The 18,750-nt window shown below is 50.4% G+C and overlaps 1 protein-coding gene across 1 annotated transcript; it reads left to right on the forward strand.

The window, feature by feature from the left end:
* Positions 1-809: 809 nt before the first annotated feature.
* LOC122371933 (RNA-binding protein Musashi homolog 2-like) lies at positions 810-16,738 on the forward strand. The gene is made up of 3 exons (XM_043348732.1): positions 810-1,069; positions 13,362-13,651; positions 14,231-16,738. Exons 1-3 carry the CDS (start codon positions 994-996, stop codon positions 15,131-15,133), a joined length of 1,269 nt encoding a protein of 422 aa, XP_043204667.1. The 5' UTR covers positions 810-993; the 3' UTR covers positions 15,134-16,738.
* The last annotated feature ends 2,012 nt before the right edge of the window (positions 16,739-18,750 follow it).

Genomic DNA, 18,750 nt, shown 5'->3' on the forward strand with positions numbered 1-18,750 from the left:
GCCTAACCTAACGTGATTTACTTTATCTATTTTACGGTAGAAACGTCAGGTTCAGTTCAGAAGAACATTTAAACGGATATCGCAGCCTCTGATAAGCATTTTTTTTATGTAAATCGATGATCTTTTGGTCAACAATAGTCTCAACGAAAGTTCTGCACACATGGCTCAATCATGGATGTTAACGAACTCAGCAACAGTGGTGTTATTTCCGAGTGAACAGCACACACTACTCATTAGAGTTGATATCCGGTGAATGCTCAGTAATACAATCATCCCCCCCCGCTAGCCCCTCCCCTCGAGTATGCACTGTCACGTGACGCGCTGAGTGCAGATGAGCTGCATCATGTTGCATGGGTGCAGCAGGCGGGCCAGGCTCCGCACAGGGCGAGGCCGCCTGTCCGACACCTAATTGAGAGACCGGGTCTGCTCTGATGACTTCAAGGGAAACTAAATAGCAAGCAGTGGGTCTAGCAGCAGCAATGAGCATTGTCTGGGCACAATTTTGAGTTCGGTTAAGGACTAAAATGTCAAAGATTTCAAATAAATCGTCATTTTTACCTCGTGAGTATAAATAGTCTCGTGATGTGACGGTTACTGTTTCATTGTAGGTATTCTGTTCTCACCTTCGTCTTCATTTTCACAAGAGGCAGTCTGAGTCGTAATCACATCCTCGTCACTGGCGCCTATTTTGTCCAAAGGCCAAACTCGAACTCCGGACTGGCCTTATCTCCCCCTTCAGCCCCGGGCCTCTCGTCCCCCTCCCCTCTGTCCAGGGCGGCCCGGGGGCACCGACCGGACTCCCCGAGTCCAGTCAGCAGCTGGAAGCAGCCCGGCGAGGTCGCCAGTCCGGCTGGGGGGTAGTGTCGTGTCAGTGCGGTGCTGTGGCACGGCGTCTCACATAGTGAGAGTGCCCGTCTAACAGCAGTGGTCAGTTGTTGTGTCGGTGTTATACGTACGAGGTGTAGGTGGGAAGTGTAGTGAGTTGAGTGAGGCATGGGTGTGGACCGGAGACGACGTTACAGGGCCGGGGGTGACCGGTATAGAGGAGACCTCGGGCGGTATGAGACAGGTCAGTTGGCTGCGTTGGTGGGGCGCTGGGGATGGGGATGTGCAGGCCTGTCACAGGGCCAATACAAGGAGGTTTGATATACAGCATACACCTCAGGCAGAAAACATCGGCAGTCATTACTAACACAAATATAAACGTCCCTTTTTTGTGTCCAGTATGGTTTGCTTGGAATTTGAATTAGTGTTCTTCTCTCCATGGTCTGGTAATGCCTAATTCCCGGCTTGGGGATCTCATGACAAACGCTTGCATCACATCCCTGAAGACAGTCCCGCTGACACCACTCATTCACCTATGGCCATTGACCACTGTGCAGCTTACAGAGGAGCAACTTTGGCTGCATATCACATTGACTCAGACGTCCCATATCCGCTGAATAGCTCAGATAACCCCAGCTCGGTTCCTCAGTCCTGACTCCTGACTATTTGCTGATCAAACAAAGCCACTTCATCGCTGCCTTGGTCATTGTGCTCCCTGACACACATTGTCACAGCTCATTGATAACAATGCAATCTTTTTTCGCAGTGAAATATGCAATGAAATGGAAACTTTGTGCGATAGGTATGGTTAATTAACCCGCGCATGACTGGGGGGGCTCTACAGAGCCCCCCTCCCGTTTTTCAGCAATATTTTCTAAACCGTTTGACGGATCAACACGAAACTTGCGGTACCCTCAGAAGCATCAATTTGACACCTTGTGTTCAAATTTCAACTTTCTAGCTACCATAGTTTGGCCGGAAATGACGTCAGAGTGACGTCATGTCGGCCGATTTTCATGCAAAACACTGAATTACGGCAAACGCTCTCAAGAGCTCAGTTTTAAAGCTAGATCCATTTTCTTTGCATGAGTGGACTACAAATACACGTAGCTATCAAACTGCTATCTCGAATTTTCGAAATTTTGAATGTTTTGAAAAATATGTATTTACAATTAAAAATATATTTTTTTATTTTTTTTTTCAAAAAGTTTTTGAATTTTCGCAAAAACCGGAATATATGTGATAGAACACACACTGATGTACTACCTTTGCAAGTTTTAGCCCAATGTCTTCAAAAATAGCCAAGTTATTCGCATTATTGTCAAAATTTTACAATTTTATGTTTTTTTTTTTTTCAAATCCATTTTTCAGTACGTTTTTGACGTCGTACAGCAATATAAATGGCACCATCATGTTCCTGAGCTCAAACTGCATCTGATAGGCGCCTTTTTTGTTGACAAATTTCATTTTCAAAATTTTCTGACCTGAAAGTGACCTGACCTCCGGTAAATTCAGCTGACAATGACCTCAAATGACACAGGCGACACTATTTTCGAAATCTGCGAAGTAAAATGGACCATAAAACATGCGTCACGTGACTGATACCTGATATACAATTTTCGTGACCTAGGATGACCTGGCCTTGACCTTAAAAATTCGAAGTAAAAGTTCGGTACCCTCAGGGTATCTAAGGCATCCGTCAAGGAGTGCGTAAACCAAAAATGAGCCTGATCGGACCGGCGCGGCGGTCCGGCGGTCAGAGCCTAAATTGTGAACTAGCAAAAATGTCGATAATTTTTACTTTGACCTGACCTGTGACGTTATCGGTGACCTCGAGGTCAATGAAAGTAGGTTTCGTTCGACAGTTTTTCCAGGGCTATCAGACACCGTTTGAAGTTTCACGATCAGCCCAGTAGTCTCGGAGATAGGAGGGGGGGGGGGGCTCTGGAGAGCCCCCCCCCAGTCACTCGCGTTATGGAAAATACCCCAGTCATGCGCGGGTTAACCTCTTTCATAGCCACATTTAAACCCCCACAAAACTCAAAAAGCAGAATCAGCGAGCTGAAGTTCGCTTCTCCAGTTTTCTAACCCGGCCACTCTCGCTTACCACAAAATCGTGACCGCCACAGCTCAATTCCGTGAAACCATGCGTGACCTCACGACTTGGTTAGTTCGTGAGTTTCAGCATCCTGCCCCGCTGACGCTACAACACGGGAGTTGAAAAACCATTCCGCGTGTCACGAAGAGCTTCCGTGATGTTTCCTAGAGATCGCTCGACTTGCTGCAACGTCGTGATCCCGAAACGTGCTTGGCGTGACTTCGTGAAGGTTTCGTGATGTCGTGATGCACCGTGACACCGAAGATGGCGACACCGCTGGGGTATTGTCCAATCCCAACCTTGCGTTGTGAATACCAAGGCTGAGAAAGGACAATATCTCAGGTCGGTCGCGGCCCGAATCTCTCGATGATGATTGGTCGACGGTGGACCGGAAGCTCCGCCCAGTCACGTAACGCCGGGCTCGCGCTGACCGGATGACGTGCCCTTCTCACAACCATTTCAGATATACTTACTTTTTTCATTTGCATTTGCGGCTGTAATGGAATGGTATCTGTCACGCTCAGCGACCACTACTATGTATAGTTCAATGACCCTGTAGCAATAGAGAGGGCGCTGCCACTGAAGCACATCTCTGCCTGGAAAGAATTCACCGGCCGGTTGTCTGAGAAAGTATCGGCGAGGGCTGGGCTGGGAGAGAAGGAGGTGACGCCCAGCTCTGATATTGCACGCTCCGCAGTGTCTCGTTTGTCTCGGCCAGGTCATGTGACCGGAGGTTACAGCGCCGCGGGAGCAGGGCGAGCGCTGCCGTAGGAGAGGGCGGGGTGGGGAGGGCCCGTTTGTTGAGGATGCTCCCAGCAGCGAACGGGGTCAAATGACAGGGCTGACACGGCAGGGGCGGGCCGGGACGGCCGTACGTTCCCTGTATGCGCTCATCCCGCGACATTCTTCAGCCGACGAGCCGTTCCAGAGGCGGAATTCGTTCCGGAGTTTCGGCTGTATAAATGCTGCTGCGATGACGGTGAAAAGGAGATGAGAGGAAAAGGTTGGCCATAAAATAAGTATAACTGAAATATATCAAGGAAGCATAAGTTATGAAAACATTTGGGCCAAATGAAGAGAATCAATCAAATGTAACAAATTACTGGTCATGGTTAGCATTCTCTCGTCTTTCACAAATCAACCACAAATGCCTATATATCAGCTTTAATACTTTCCCACGTCGTTTCGCTTATCATGTATCTCTTTCTTTCCCTTCACATTGTCAGCCTTTATCTGTCTCGCCTATAGTCATTGTGTTTCATCCTTCACCTGTTCCCATTTCCACCGTTCTTTTCGGTCGAACGCTGCCCCGATCAGCGTCACCGACTTTAATCCATCACCAAAGAAGGCGCCGAGTGACGGACGGTTTTGTGTCTACAGCCGGTCCTTCCCATAACCAGCGACCAGTCGGTCCGAACCCCGGTCAGTGCGTTATTGGACAGACGCTCCTCTGACAGAGAACCGAAGGCTGTGTACGAAAAATGGTCCACGCGGCGCTGAGGGCTGATCCGACTCGGAGAGTTAGCCACGGGAGCTGAGGGACCCGGACACAGCTGGGACGAGTTGCAGGCTGTGGCAGTCACAACCTGGACAAGACGAGAAAACAATGTGAGGGTTGGGCAAGGAAATTGAAAAAGTGGCATTTACAGCCATTGACCTCTATAGTAACCTAGACGGACGACTGCCGCGCCGCAGTTGTTCCCGCATGGGGGCGCAGTGGCGCCACCTGCAAGTGGTCAGAAGTTCCCGGTCCCCGTAGACGGTCCATGTTACGTGGGTAACTTTTGAAGTCGATTTTTATGCCAGATACAGCATGCGGATGGCTGAAAGGGATTGTTTTATAACTGAACATGCTTTCTTAAGGCGTGGGTGTCTTCGATTGCCAACAGGATGGCTCGAGCCATGTAATCAAGTGCATCATTTCAGATGACCCGGACTCTGGCAATGCATAGCGTATCGAAGCGTAGAGAGGCTCCCTGCCGTAGGTAAGGCCATGCAGTGTACCAGGAACGTACTTGCTCTTTCTACTCAGGTGGCAAAAGCGAAAAGATGATCATTCCAGATCGATGGTGATCTATTTAAGCACTGGCAGACTATCAGGGATGGAATTGCAAGTAGACGAGAAGAAACCGATGATACGCAATTTGAAGGTCCTAGGTCATTGGTTGACCTTCCAGCCGGGCAGGTCAATGACCCAAGCGTCGGGGAAATCGGGACCTGTTAGAACGTCGTTAAGTGTTGCTGATATGAGGTTTTCGGGGTGCTGATCACGAATATCATGTTCATTTTTATCACAGATGATGTCTGGATGCATTTAGGCCAGGTTGGGTCAGGCAAGGTCAACCAGTAGGGGTCCTGCCGGGTATTCCCAGTAGGTGTCAACCGCCTCTGACAGCTTCGTAACATGACACGAAGGCACCAAAACTACTTCGTAAACGTTAAAATAATTGTTAAATTCGGAAATCAGCTCCAAAACTAGCCTACAAACATGTAAAACTCGATCAAAAGTGAACCGAGGTCATCAAAGGTCAATGACCTGACCTGACCTTCAGGTGACCTTGACACCCACCCTAATGCACGGGAGCAGCATTTTACCACGAGTTTGAGCGCTTGAAACCACGAAAAGACTGCAAACGCGCGGCTAATGCGAGCCGACATGTGCCAAATCGCGATTCCGGCCCAACATATGGTCTCGAAAAGTAGATCACAGGTCATAAGGTCATTTGGGTCAGGGACTCAGGGTCATGACATTTTTAGGGTAGGTGTAAATAAAACTGATTTACGCGAGGTTACTGAAAGTTTCGTCGCGATTGATCGGTCGCTTTTTACGCGAGCTGCGAAAAGCTAAAAGCTGAGGAGGTGGGGGCCGGGGGGGGGGGGGGGGTCCGTTCGACCCAACCCCCTTTCGGTTGCTAATTGATCATCTTTTGCCACTTGAGTAGGAAGCGGGTACGTTCCTGGTCCCGCATGGCCTTACCTACGGCATGGAGCCTCTCCACGTTTCGATATGCTTTGCACCATGCCAGCGTCCGGGTCATTTGAAATAATGCACTTTATTGAATGGCTCGAGCCATCCTGCTGGCAATCGAACACATCACATCTTAAGAACGCATGTTCAGTTACATAACAATCCTTTTCAGCCATCCGCAGGCTGTATTTTTCATAAAAATCAACTTAAAAAGTTACCCACTTAACATGGACCGTCTACCGGGACCGGGAACTTCTGACCACTTACAGGTGGCGCCACTGCGCCCCCATGCGGGAACGATTCCGTGCCGGCCGCGGCGCGGCAGTCGCCCGTCTAGGTTACTATAGAGGTCAATGTTTACAGCATACGACTTATTTTTAGTATCGGGACAGAGGAGCTAGAACATCGGCTGGTTGAAGTGGCTCCAACAATATCATACGTCTGCGAACGTGAGCATTGCATCCACCGCACTTTGATGGATTCATACTCATTTTTTATTGCATGCATTGAAATCCTGCTGAATATCACTTTGATCGCGACTTTTACCTCAGCTGCGATAACTGCGTACGAGCGCAAAATTCTCCTTTCTCAATTTTCACGCCACTCCGACATCCATGCTGCAGCCTAGTTTGACACCTCTAGCCAGCACTCCTCACCGCTCGCACATCAATATACGGTGACCATTCGTCTTCCGTCGACCACTCGCGGCTGCCACCCAGCATTGTCCCTCCGACAGCCCATCAGTTCAGTCACCGTCGCCTCAGGGCAGGGCGCGTGACCTCCCGACCCCTACCGCCACCTCCCGCCCTGAGGCGATACCCTGACCATGGGCGGTGCGCCGAAAGGCTGCGGCGCATCCGTCTCCATTGCGCCGCCAGTGTTGCCGCTGCCGGCGGCGGCCAGCGGTGACGTCACTCGGAAAGGCTACCAGATCAAATTGCCGCCCAGAAATGGTCAAATCAATAGTCGAGACGGTGCCAGTGCGGCAGCTTTGACCGAGGAGATCACCAGTGGACATGTTGAGCCGGTGGAAAGTGGCCAGAGGAGGTCACAGCGCTGGGATTCCCGAATAAGATGCCGGGCTGAGGTCATTGGCAATTGTAAGGCTGTGGGTGAAACAGAAGATAAAACTGAACAGAAGTAGCTGTTCACATAAGATATTTCGGATCCCATGAAGCTTATGCTGTGCTTAGGTATCATAATTTCACCACCAAAATGACATTTTAAACGGGACGAATGAGCATTAATATTAATTTTTTTAAGCATTATTACGTCATTCTTGCATCTAACTGACGTCGCATTTCAGTAGACGGCATCAAATTGGAGTGAACAATAAACTTGAATAAACCAAACCACATGACAGCATGTGCTGCAAATGACTGATATCTTCATTTCATGACGATGACATAAGACATAAGGCACAGCGTAAAGGCCTGGCTACACTATGCGTTTTCTGCGTGCGTTTTTGCAGGTTTGCGTGTTTTGCGTAATATCGTTCTAGGAAAAAAGTTATAAACAATATAATTTTTACTTTGGTTATATACAAAAGCTAATATAACTCTTATGTAACTAAAATTTAAGGTGAAAAACATCACAAACACGTAGTATCGTTCTTTTTTTCCAGAACGATATCATGCAAAACACGCAAACACGCAAAAAACGCACGAAGAAAACGCATAGTGTAGCCAGGCCTTAACGGTTATGTGCTGCTTTAGCACCCTCTTAACTTCTGTTTTGTTACCCAGTGTGCTGCACTTTAGTTTGTCATGCACCGTGTCGTGTTTTTGTTGCACAGTGCCGTGACATGTCAGTACTGTCAAACGTCATGCCTTATATGCGTCGCATCATGTTTGATGCATCAACTTGATTTTGTTTGATGCTTGTTGTGCCTTGCCGATACTGCTCAGCACCGTATGTACCTTACATGCCTGTTCACGATGTCTGACTAGTGATTGATCTTGGCTCACGTAAGTGGATCATCCCAATAGCTCGCCGACGTCGCTGCACTCGGCGCTCTGCAGCTCCCGGTTGGCTTTGACCGGGTTTAATAGCGCATGCCAACGGCTCTGTCTGGAGCACGACCCCTGGGACGACGAGTAGAACTGTCGACACGGTACGACGACCGCTGGGACAGGATTATAGCACTGGTCAACGGTCGTGAGTCCGATGTCACAGCTCATTTAAGACCGAACATTGGCAGTGTCGCCGCATAAGGCACTCGCTTCGAGTGCAGTGTGACGCTTAAAGAGTGTGATGGATCCCCTGAGCGCCACTGAAAGGCTGGAACAGCAGCTGCTTCAGTCTGGCTAGAAGGGCCATTTCATTGGTTTGTAGCGACATCCTCAACAGGCTAGCCACGCAGCGTGATCACGATATTGACGTCGCATGCAAGTAATTGGTGAAGCTCAGACTGCGGTCCAAGCTGGTATTGACACGCCATTGATTTAATAACGGGAATTAATGCGACATCACGCATGCATCATCAATGCAACGCATGCCGGTCCAATGCTCTCCCCTGCGAATGCAAAGAAATGGAGAGTCAGAGGTTTTCATAACCGCTCGGACTGCTCATTGGACTGGTATCAATTCTGGAACCTGCGCTCGGCAGTTTCACTCAGAATAGCTCTACTGATGGTGATGGGGTGGCCCGTGAGCTCTCCGGGGTAGAATATCGATTTGCTCGCTGAACTGGTGTTCCTAGGAGGGAAACTGATCGCCTCTTTTTCAAGCAAGGAAGAGGAGAGGTAGAAAAGAGTTCAGAATCATAGCGATAGTATAAGTTTGTTATGTTATTGTAACACTGTTGTGGGAGATGAATCAGTCACTGTTGATTTTAGTCTGCAATTTTATTATCTACCAAAAGCAACTATCGAAGGGCTTTTTTCATTCACTCCTCGTAAGCTCACTTTTCCAATCTTAACGCCGACACTGGAGTACGCCATCTTTTACGTCGTCCGAGACGGACAACTCTGAGTGAAGTCGTGTCTCGCCACTTACGATAAGCCGGCGAGAGGGAGGACCGCACTCGGTCTCGTCACTCGCCACCCTCCCCTCTGCCCTGCCCCGTCCCCACCACCCCCGGTCCGCCGCCGCGCCAGGCCCGCGGGCTGCGGTTGACATAACTGACTGGTGGGGGCGGGTTTTTGGCCCTGACTGATGGCGGCGCCTATCGATGGCCCGCTGGCGGGGACGCTGCGTGTTGGTGACGGAGAGGTGGTGAGGGTGCCAGCGAGGTGTCCTTGTCACCACCGAGTCGAGAGGTCGACCGGAACTCGGGTGACCGGCGGGACAAAGGCAAACCGGTGCCAATGGCTTGACATATTTGCGGCAGTGGTCTTGAGGTTGGTCGCTTCAAAACTTTCAGCAACGGCTTGTGCCAAAAAACTCGTTATAAGTTACCAGCTCCATAGCTTCATATTACAACCAGTAAAACGCCTTTTGGGCGAAGGACGAGCGAGCGAGAGAGTGAGCCCTGCACGTGCAGAAGGGCGAGAGGGTACTTCCAACGGGCTTGTGCAAAGCACCCTTCTAACCGGTCGCTAGCGGTGTACCAAATTTGAACGCAATCGGCCCAGCCGTTCCTGAGCTCTGGAAGCGGCATTCTGCACGTGCGCGCGTGCAAACGGGGTCCAAAATGACTTTTGCACGGCACCCTACTAACCGGTCCCCAACCGTGTACCAAATTTGAGCGCAATCGGCCCAGCCGTTCTCGAGATCTGGAAACGCCCCCTGCACGTGCGCACGTGCAGTAGCACCCTAACCGCAACACATGGGAATGCATTGCCTGGTGGGTGCCTACCTGTATGCCAAGTTTCAGCAAAATCGCCCCAGTAATTACGGAGTTACTGAAATGGGAACAAATTTGGCACCTCTTATTGTTGCATTTTGCACGTGCACTGGGGGTGACCCACATACATCGAGAGTATCCTATTTTGGGTAGAAGGGATGCTGCTACCCTACAAAAATTACCGCAAGTCAATCGCCCAAGCGGCTGCTTAGATATCAGCCTCTCAAAATCACTACTTTTGCAAAACAGCTTGAACACCCTTGACTTTTCACGTGGCACGTGCCACGACGGTCACTGAGATGTATCAAAAGTAGTCAATTACGGGGTAGAAGGGATGGGGCTACCCAACAAAAAAGACCGCAGGCCAATCGGTCCAGCGGTTGCTGAGATATAAGCCTCTCAAAAGCGTTACAGGCCGGGCCGGGCCGGGCCGGGCCGGGCCGCTCATACTGAGATTTTTCCGTTATATTGAAAAGACTCACTTCGCTCGCTGCGCTCGCTCGCTCGTAATAAGCCAGTTGGTGTAGTTTTACTTTGAGCCAAATTTGTTATTTTATTTCATAGACAGTAGATAATTACCCATATACTACAACGCTCTTGTAGTTATTGCTTAGAATAGTTTCCAAACTACTATTTTATCAGTTTCTGTGTAGGCTGTTTTCCTCTTTTCCTGTGCAACGTCAGAAAACGTCCTGACGGTGCCTCTTTTGACAGGTGGGCAGTCTGACAGTCTTACATGCACTGATACGCCAACAGTTTGACAGCCCATCACCACCCTCGCTATAGTGCGTTACCGAAACGGCGACGTGATAGTTTATCGTCGGCGTGTCAGATAGACGATGCAGTTGTTGACGGCTTACCGAATGCTATGCTCGAGTGTGTCAGCAAATACAGCAGTACCAATCTAATTAAAAAATATATGACTGGTTACGTTTTATTCCCTTGCTACGCTGTTCTGTTTGAAGTGACTTATGATAAGTTTGGGATCACGACTAAACAATTGTTTCGTACGTTCAAAGAACGCTGGTGGTTCCTTTTTTGTTTAGCCACTCTGCTGCGGCTGAGGCTCAGACAACGGTGCCTGTTTACCCTCTGTGGGTGCGGTAGATCAGCCCCGCTATCCTCTCTGCGGCTCAAAGGGCGCCAGTGACCGCCGCCCTCCCCAGCTGATGCCATTCCACGACCCACTCTCATCAGTGGATGGCCTCTCCGCCGGCTGGTAAAGGCCGGTCCCTGGAGGACCCTGTGGGACCCAATGGAATCCGGTGGGGACCAATGGGGCCCCAGCGATCAGACACACTGGCCAATGTGGTGCCTAATTTGGCCGCCAGGTCAACTCGATGACGGAAAACAGCAGCAAAGGAAACTGGTACAGAGGTGGTGGCATCGCTCTTGGAGTTTAGGAGGAATTATTCTTTGTTATATGAATCGAAACTTGTACTAGGACGCACGCAAAGACGTTTTATGGTTAATTTGTCTTTGGATCTATCAAAGAACTGTCTCAGGAGAATTACTTCGCATTGTGACTCTCGACCGGAAGTGACCGAAACACAAGTAGAAACGAAATGAATGTATGTTTCTTTGTTGCAACGTTTTGCTTAAAGAACTCGTTTCATTCATGCTAGACACTTATTCGTACAAATAGGAACCGATGAACATCCAAGTATCCTTTTGATTAGCGAAAATAATTGTTAACATCACCTCAGTTAATTATTTTCTCTTTTGTTTAATTACGGAGCGAGCGAAGCGAGCGGAGTCTTACGTAGAATAACGGAAATTTCTGAGTATGAGCGGCCGGCCGGCCGGCCGGCCGTGCGGACGCTTTTGCGAGGCTTATATCTCAGGAACCACTTGACCGATTTACATGCGGTAATTTTTGTAGGGTAGCTTCATTCCTTCTACCAAGTATTGGACTATTCCCGATGCATGTGGGTGACCCCTTATGCACGTGCCACGTGCAAAACGAAGAGGTGTCAGTTTTGTAATTGTTGCAATATCTCGGTAACTACTTGGCCGATTGCGCTGAAAGTTGGTATGTAGGTAGGCACCCACTAGGCACTGCATATCCATGTGCCAGAGTTGGGGTGCTGCTGCACGTGCGCACGTGCAGGGGTCGTTTCCAGATCTCGAGAACGGCTGGACCGATGGCGCTCAAATTTGGTACACAGTTAGGGACCAGTTAGTAGGGTGCCGTGTACAAGTCAGTTGGGACCCATTTTGCACGTGCGCACGTGCAGGGTGCCGCTCCCAGATCTCGAGAACGGCTGGGCCGATTGTGCTCAAATTTGGCACATCGCTAGAAACCGGTCAGTAGGGTGCCGTGCACAAGTCAGTTGGAGGTACCCCCTCGAAATTTCGCACGTGCAAGACTCACCCCCTCGCTCGCTCCGTTAGTCGCCCCAAAAGGCGCTATACTGGTAGGTATAAGTAAGTTTATTCATTACAATGCCTTACTTTTCAATGTAAAAGCTATCTGCTTGCCTGCGAAAGTTTCATGTGAGAGCATAATGCGCACGATCAACAATAGACATGGCAAAATGCAAAAAAGTCAGACAAATGAATCACACCACATACCTGCAGCAGGTGTCAACGACTGCAAAGTGTGACGGCCCAATTAACTGGGAGAGCCGACCGTCCACCGGGCTGTCAGTGCAGGCTTCAACTGTGCGGTGGCTGCCGGCCTCGATTGCTACTCAACCGGCCGTATCGGCAGTGATAGCGGCATAATGCCGATAGGATTTCCCCGTCAGACCCCACCGACCACTTGATCGAACCTCGAGTGTGCCCCAGAAGCCATCGGTGAGGTGGCGGGCGGCATATCGAGCCGCGAAAGTAGGCCTGGGGCTGATTCATAAGGGATGAATAGCTGATTTTGATTATACACGGATGTGAGGCTTTGTCATCAGTCCCGTGCTGAGCCGATACAATATCAAGACTCCTCCATATTGCATGGGCACTTAAAACCGGACATGCTGGCGTCTGGTCATCGAAAAGGGATCACCTGACCATTGCAGCTAGTTTTAGAGCAGATTGTATCAGATTATGCTTGGATGATATGCAACGTCGAATAAAAAACTCAAAATTATACGCAAACCGCGACAGCGTTAGTACAAACGCTAAATTGCGATGCATAACTAGTGGCACTCGCCTTTGCTTAGATGCCTTTCGGCGCGGCCTTTGCGTTTACCCGGGCATTCGGCAGCAGTGAGCGCCTGTAGATATGCTGTGCCGCAGGACAGGGAAACTGATGCTGCTCCTAGATGGCAGCACTAGTGAGCGCCTGAATGATGCTGTGCCGCATAACTTCCGAATCGTACCGCTGCTTTGTGCGTGGGAGTTCGTCTGTGGATAATGCATGCATGGGACTTGGGAGGTTGCGTTTCTCTTCATCACTTGTTTCAAATGTTGATTTAACCTGCATGCGTATTGCGTAGGTACAATTGAATGCCATTACACTTACCGAGGGCTTATTTTACGTTCGAAACACCGTTGTGTTTGCTGAATCACCACAAACAGCCAGGCTAATTCGCTTACCCATCAACTTGAATTCAACAAACTAATTTATCATCCTTCGTCATACAGCTGTCAACCGTCTTTAGTCACCGTCTTTTTCCTCCTGCACCACCCCTCCCCACAATGACCCGAGTCACGTGTCGTCTCTGACCGATTCTCTCCGCCGGCAGACGGTATGTCCATGGTGGTCACAGGCGGCCTGGTGGGCGTCTCTCCGCCGTCCGGGGCGGCCATTCCCTCTCACGTGACCTCCGCCGCGAGTCGGATGGAGTCGCGCAAACGGCGGGACAGCACCGAGTCGGAGTCACGCTCCAGTCCCGGCAGCGGAGAGGACCACTCGCCCAACAAGATCTTCGTGGGAGGCATCAGCTTCCAGACGACGCCGGAGAAACTGCGCGCCTACTTCGCGCCGTACGGTACCATACTGGATGTCATGGTGCTCAAAGACCAGGCGACTAACGTGAGTGGTGCAATAGGCAGTTGTGCTTACTGTTCATGAAATTCATTTGGAAATGCTATGAGATTTTTAATATGCATCTGTTAAGTACAGCGGATAATGTATGTTACTGATCTAGTTCATTTTTTTTTCGTTAGTATTTTAGCATTTCGCTTTCGTTTAATATAAATCTATGTGAAATAATCGCCCGTTAGCTTAGTACAGGCTGTATTGCGATGTTGCAGAATTCCAGGGCAATATTCATTTAGTACCGTTATGTACCATGTATCATCCTGTCCGACCGGGGTGATATTTCCTGTTTTGAAAGTGTTTTCTACATAGTAGCGTAGAAGAGTTTCTCTGTGGGATAACAGCTTTGGCGCACCTCTTTTCATTAAAAGTATCATAGCTATTCCCAGGTGACTATTTTATAGGTCTAGTGTTTAAAATAGCAAAGCAGAAGGAATATAGTAAGTAGGTAGTCGTGAGCCATATCTTGCTGGACTCTCCGTGCCATTTTTGTCGGCTAGTCGTCAGACCCGCCTTTGCCATTGGAAACTTTTCTCGTATTGCTCCAACTCACCAGTGCGCGCCCCGTTTCAGCGAAACCGCGGCTTTGGCTTCGTCACGTTCGCCGACATGGAGTCTGTGAACAAGGTGCTCAGCCAGGAGGAACACATGCTGGATGGCAAGAAGATCGACCCCAAGTTGGCCACGCCCAAGGGCCAGAAGTCGTCCGGTGACCTGCTCATCCCGCGAAAGGTGTTTGTCGGCGGAGTCAGCCAGGAGACCACCTCACAGGAGCTGCTGGAGTACTTCTCCCAGTTCGGAAAGGTGCTGGAGTGCTCGCTACAGATGGACAACAACACCAAACGACACCGCGGCTTCGCGTTTGTCACTTATGAGAACGAGGAACACAGCGCGAGGGTCGTCAAGAAACATCATCACGTGGTGAAGAGTAAGACGGTGGAGTGCAAGTACGCGCAGCCGAAGGAGACGATCCAGGCGACGGAGCGAGCCAAGCGGGCGCAGCTGATCTCTGTGATGCAGTCGGCGGCGGCAGCGGCGGCGGCCGGCGGCGGCGGCCCGCTGGCGCCGCTGCAGCAGCACTACGGCCGGGTGATGTCGGCCACCGGCGGACCGGCCTTCTCCACCCTCTCCAGTTTCCGCTACTCGCCTTACTCGGTCCCCGTGGCAGCGCAGCAGCAGCTCGGTCAGCAGGGGCAGCTGATCAACCAGCAGCAGCCCGGTCAGCTGATCAGTCAGCAGCCCGGCCAGCTGATCAGCCAGCAGCAGGGACAGGTGCTGACCGCGATGCCCGCGCCGATGACGCCGGTCAGCTCGGCGGCGTTTCAGAGCCAGGGGGCGCTGCCGACGCTGCAGAACCTGCCGACGCTCCAGCCGTCCGTCAGCACGCCCTACCAATTTACCAACATCGACGTGTCCAGCCTGCAGGGCCTGGACTGGAGCGCCGCCGCGCCTCTGTACGGCATGTACACCGGCTAGGAGATGGCTCCCCCGCCGCCGCCGCCGCCGCTGGCCGCCCTGCAGGCGGCGACGGCAGCGCTCCTGGCGGCGGGAGGCGGAACCATTGCTCATCATCACCTCCGCCGGCCGGGCCGGCGCCACCTCCGCAGCCGCCGGCGCTCCTCAGGGCTCTAAGTTATTTGTTGCGCGTGGCTCTCGGAGCGCCGGACTACCAGCCGCGCCCACCACAGGTGTCCGGGGAGATCTCAGTAGCAGCCGACCCGTAGTACAACACATCGCCCCCACCGCGCCTTGTCCAGCCTACCTGGTCCCTAGCGCTGGCGAAATAACGGCGCCAGATGGCGAAAACCAAAACCGTAACCCATCTCACTTTGAAACGTGGGAATCACTTGCAAGGGAGCTTGTGCAATCAAAAGTTTAGTTTAAGGTTCTTTGGATTATTTATTGTTATTTATTTGATATCATTCGCGTTCAATACTGCAAGAACGCGATGTCAAAAAGGTAGCGTGCCACTCAAAAGGTAGTGAGCCGAGCTCATGTCTCGGCGTTCCGTGCCCAACCAGGTCTTCCAAGAGTCCAGGGCGCCGACCTGGCGCCCTGTCTCACGGCGCCCGCCCGCTGCCGGGTCAGGAATCGTCCCGGTGAGACAGCGGACCGGTCGGCGGCTCCACCTACAGGGTAGATATGCTCGGCATATCAGGTAAGACGAGCTTTGTTGCTGAAGTGCTGATTCTTGATGGCAATAATGTCCCCATTGACCCCTGGCGGCGCCTGAGCACTGTGGGTGGTGCGCCCTCCACTCGTGAGCTCGGGAGGCTTAGCTGAGCTATCGGAATGTGCCAAGCAAGGGGTGGTTTGTTTGAAAAGAGATTGAGGAGTGAAAAACAACCTCAGGCACCTGGGGATATGGAGAGCTCCCTCTGTGCCAAATGTGACCTCAGTCCTCGTAGATTGCAGTTCCTTGCAGGCAGCTGCATTTGTATATCCCATTCGCGAATAGTCACATGAAGCATCCTCTAGCATTTTTCGACGAAAGTGATTCGTGTATCGTCACGTAGCGTTTTCACAGTCACTTTACTCCTTACATCCTGCGATTTCCCCTCACCGTCTCTTATTTCGTTTCTCCTCAGCAGGTATGTTCTAGTGTTGTATTTTAGCGTATACCGTGGCCATGCGACTTATTTGGTGTTATACCAGATTCGTGTCGTGTACCAAAGGCTCGCAGTAGGTATGCGTGAAATCAGGCTGGTAGCAGTGCCTCTCTAGAAAATGTTCCTGACCTTGACCTTGACACTGTGACCTGACCTCCTGGTCATCACGTGGTGTCTGTATCTCGACTGTAGCCTGTGGGCAATTCTCCTGGAGTCCTGACCTCTCCCAGTACTCGTGACTCTGTGTCTATCTTCCGTCGAGACTGTGTTCACGAGTAGGTAGCGTAGAATTTGGTCTGACCACCAGACCACCAGTGCAGAGCGACCCTTTTGTATTGTAAATATCTAGTGCAGGAAGAGCCTTAGGTCGCACCCTTGCAGTATTCGGTCGAGCGCGTGTGCCGCGCACAGCGGTAATTATCTCAGTGCGTGAAACCTGCAGTGTAGTTCAGCAATAAACAGTTTTTCTGCCGCCAGCTCGTTTCCATGGCAACTGGGGTCCACTGTAGTGAAGCGCCGAAGGCGGCGTAGTGGTACATTGAGATGGTTGTGTCCGGCGCCTTGTCCTAGACAATCGAGTCGCAGTATGCGACATACATATTAGTCACATAGTCGTCTGACCTGGACAGAGGGCGATCGTAGCGCCTGTTCTGGCGAAGACGGTGTAGGACAGGCGGCGCTGCGAGCGGCCGTACCTCCACCTCTCCGAGGAGTGGTGGATGGCGCTGCTGTCCGCATGGAATATAGACGGGCCACGCAGTAGAGCCTTCGTCTCCTTTCCCAGGCCGCAGGGCCGTCCCGGGAACGATCTCCACGTGATGTAGAATATCGGAGTAACAAGGCGTGCTTTTTCCGCAGTGTCTTGTAAACATGCAGTGCCTTGAAATTTGTTACTAGTGACAAATGTCACTTGGGTACCTCTATGTAGTTATCTACGAATGCGGTACTGTCTTAGGGAGGTGGTAAAGAAGAGGTAGTACCAACCTGTCAATCAGAACGCATGACAAAGTCTCTGGAGCCACATTTCAATAGAACTTTTGCAGATTAATTCAGCAGCAGTGCGTTTATGGTGCATCTGTATATTAGCATAACGAACTAGCGTCGCTCGCAGAAATTATTTCGCTTATAAAATTTAGGCTAAGACAGCAAGTGTTTTGAAAATAGATGTGTACTATCTAGCTAGATACTATGTACTGTGTACTGTTTCGAAGTAGAGAAGTAAACGATAGCAAAGCAAACAAGTATTATATTTTTACCCACAATTGCACGAAGATGTTTTATGTAGTTTGAAATAGGTATTAGTAAGCATCAGCTAGCCGTAACAACTAACGTTTTTCTTGAGCAGTGGTTGGCAATAAGCATTGTGCGGCAATTAATTTTGGAGTGCCATTCAACACATGACACATATTATCGATAGGAGGAGCAAATCACGGTATAGGTCACAATGAGCCGTCCGTCGAATACCCGAAGCCAAAAGCATGTCGCTCCCAGAATCAGCGATACGAAAGATATACCCATCGAGTAACTGAAGATCTTTGTGCACCGATGACATGTTCACGACATTGATGATGAAATTTTATCTATTTTGTTGATCGTTTATTCCTTCCCAGCCAATAATTCTGAGTGGGGCCCGACTGGGCAAACCTTGGGCATGCCTGCGGTATTTGGTTGGGCTCGCCCAAGCTCCAACCCGGGTTCTGCCCGGCGTATGACACACTTACGCGGTACGCCGACCATAAACGAAAGTGGAATGGATAGGGCCCCAACTGGGCAAGCCCGTGCGGAACCCAAGCTCAAACGACCTGCCCGGGATAACTTGGGCATGGGCATTGCCCGAATTATTCCATGCCGATAGCGCGGGCCAAGCTTGGGCCAAGCCCAAGCTGTGCCCTAGTGGTGAACTTAAGTAGGGCATGTCCAATGTCAGCCCAAAAATCATGGAAAGTCATTGCTTGGGCTTATCTAGGGCCAGCCCAAGTTGGTTTTGCCCAAGCATATCCCGAGCCATGCCCAAGTAGCAAAACATCCAGGGGGTGGGGCCGCGAAACGGCCCCCTGTCCTTTTCGGTCGATATCTCCTAAACGGCTGGATATATCGCCACCAAACCTTTAGGACCCCTCCGGGCATCAATTTTACACATTGTGATCAAACTTTTTTCAGAGGCTATGATAGGTTGGCCACAAATGACGTCAGAATGACGTCATGTTCTGTCATTTTCGACCGAAAAAAGACCTTCGCGAGAAGACCTGTCAGGCCTACAGCTTTAAAGATACAGAAAAATGATCGAGACATAAAAGGTGTAGAATTTACAGGGCTACAAAACTGTTATCTCGGATTTTTGAAATTTTTTGAGTTTTGACCCCCAAAAATTAAAAAGCAATGTTTTGAATATATTAGCCAAAAAAAACCAAAAAGTTTTTTGAGTTTCACAAAAACGGAATATATGTGATAGTACCTACCGTCTTCTATCTACATACCAAATTT

The sequence above is a fragment of the Amphibalanus amphitrite genome, unplaced genomic scaffold (genome assembly GCF_019059575.1).
Source record: "Amphibalanus amphitrite isolate SeventyFive unplaced genomic scaffold, NRLGWU_Aamphi_draft 001294F_arrow, whole genome shotgun sequence".
Taxonomy (NCBI): domain Eukaryota; kingdom Metazoa; phylum Arthropoda; class Thecostraca; order Balanomorpha; family Balanidae; genus Amphibalanus; species Amphibalanus amphitrite.

Coding starts and splice junctions, on each gene's coding strand:
- LOC122371933 (XM_043348732.1), top strand. CDS start 994: ATGGGTGTGGACCGGAGACGACGTTACAGGGCCGGGGGTGACCGGTAT. Junction 1,070..13,361: donor CCTCGGGCGGTATGAGACAG/GTCAGTTGGCTG, acceptor CTCCGCCGGCAG/ACGGTATGTCCATGGTGGTC. Junction 13,652..14,230: donor TCAAAGACCAGGCGACTAAC/GTGAGTGGTGCA, acceptor GCCCCGTTTCAG/CGAAACCGCGGCTTTGGCTT.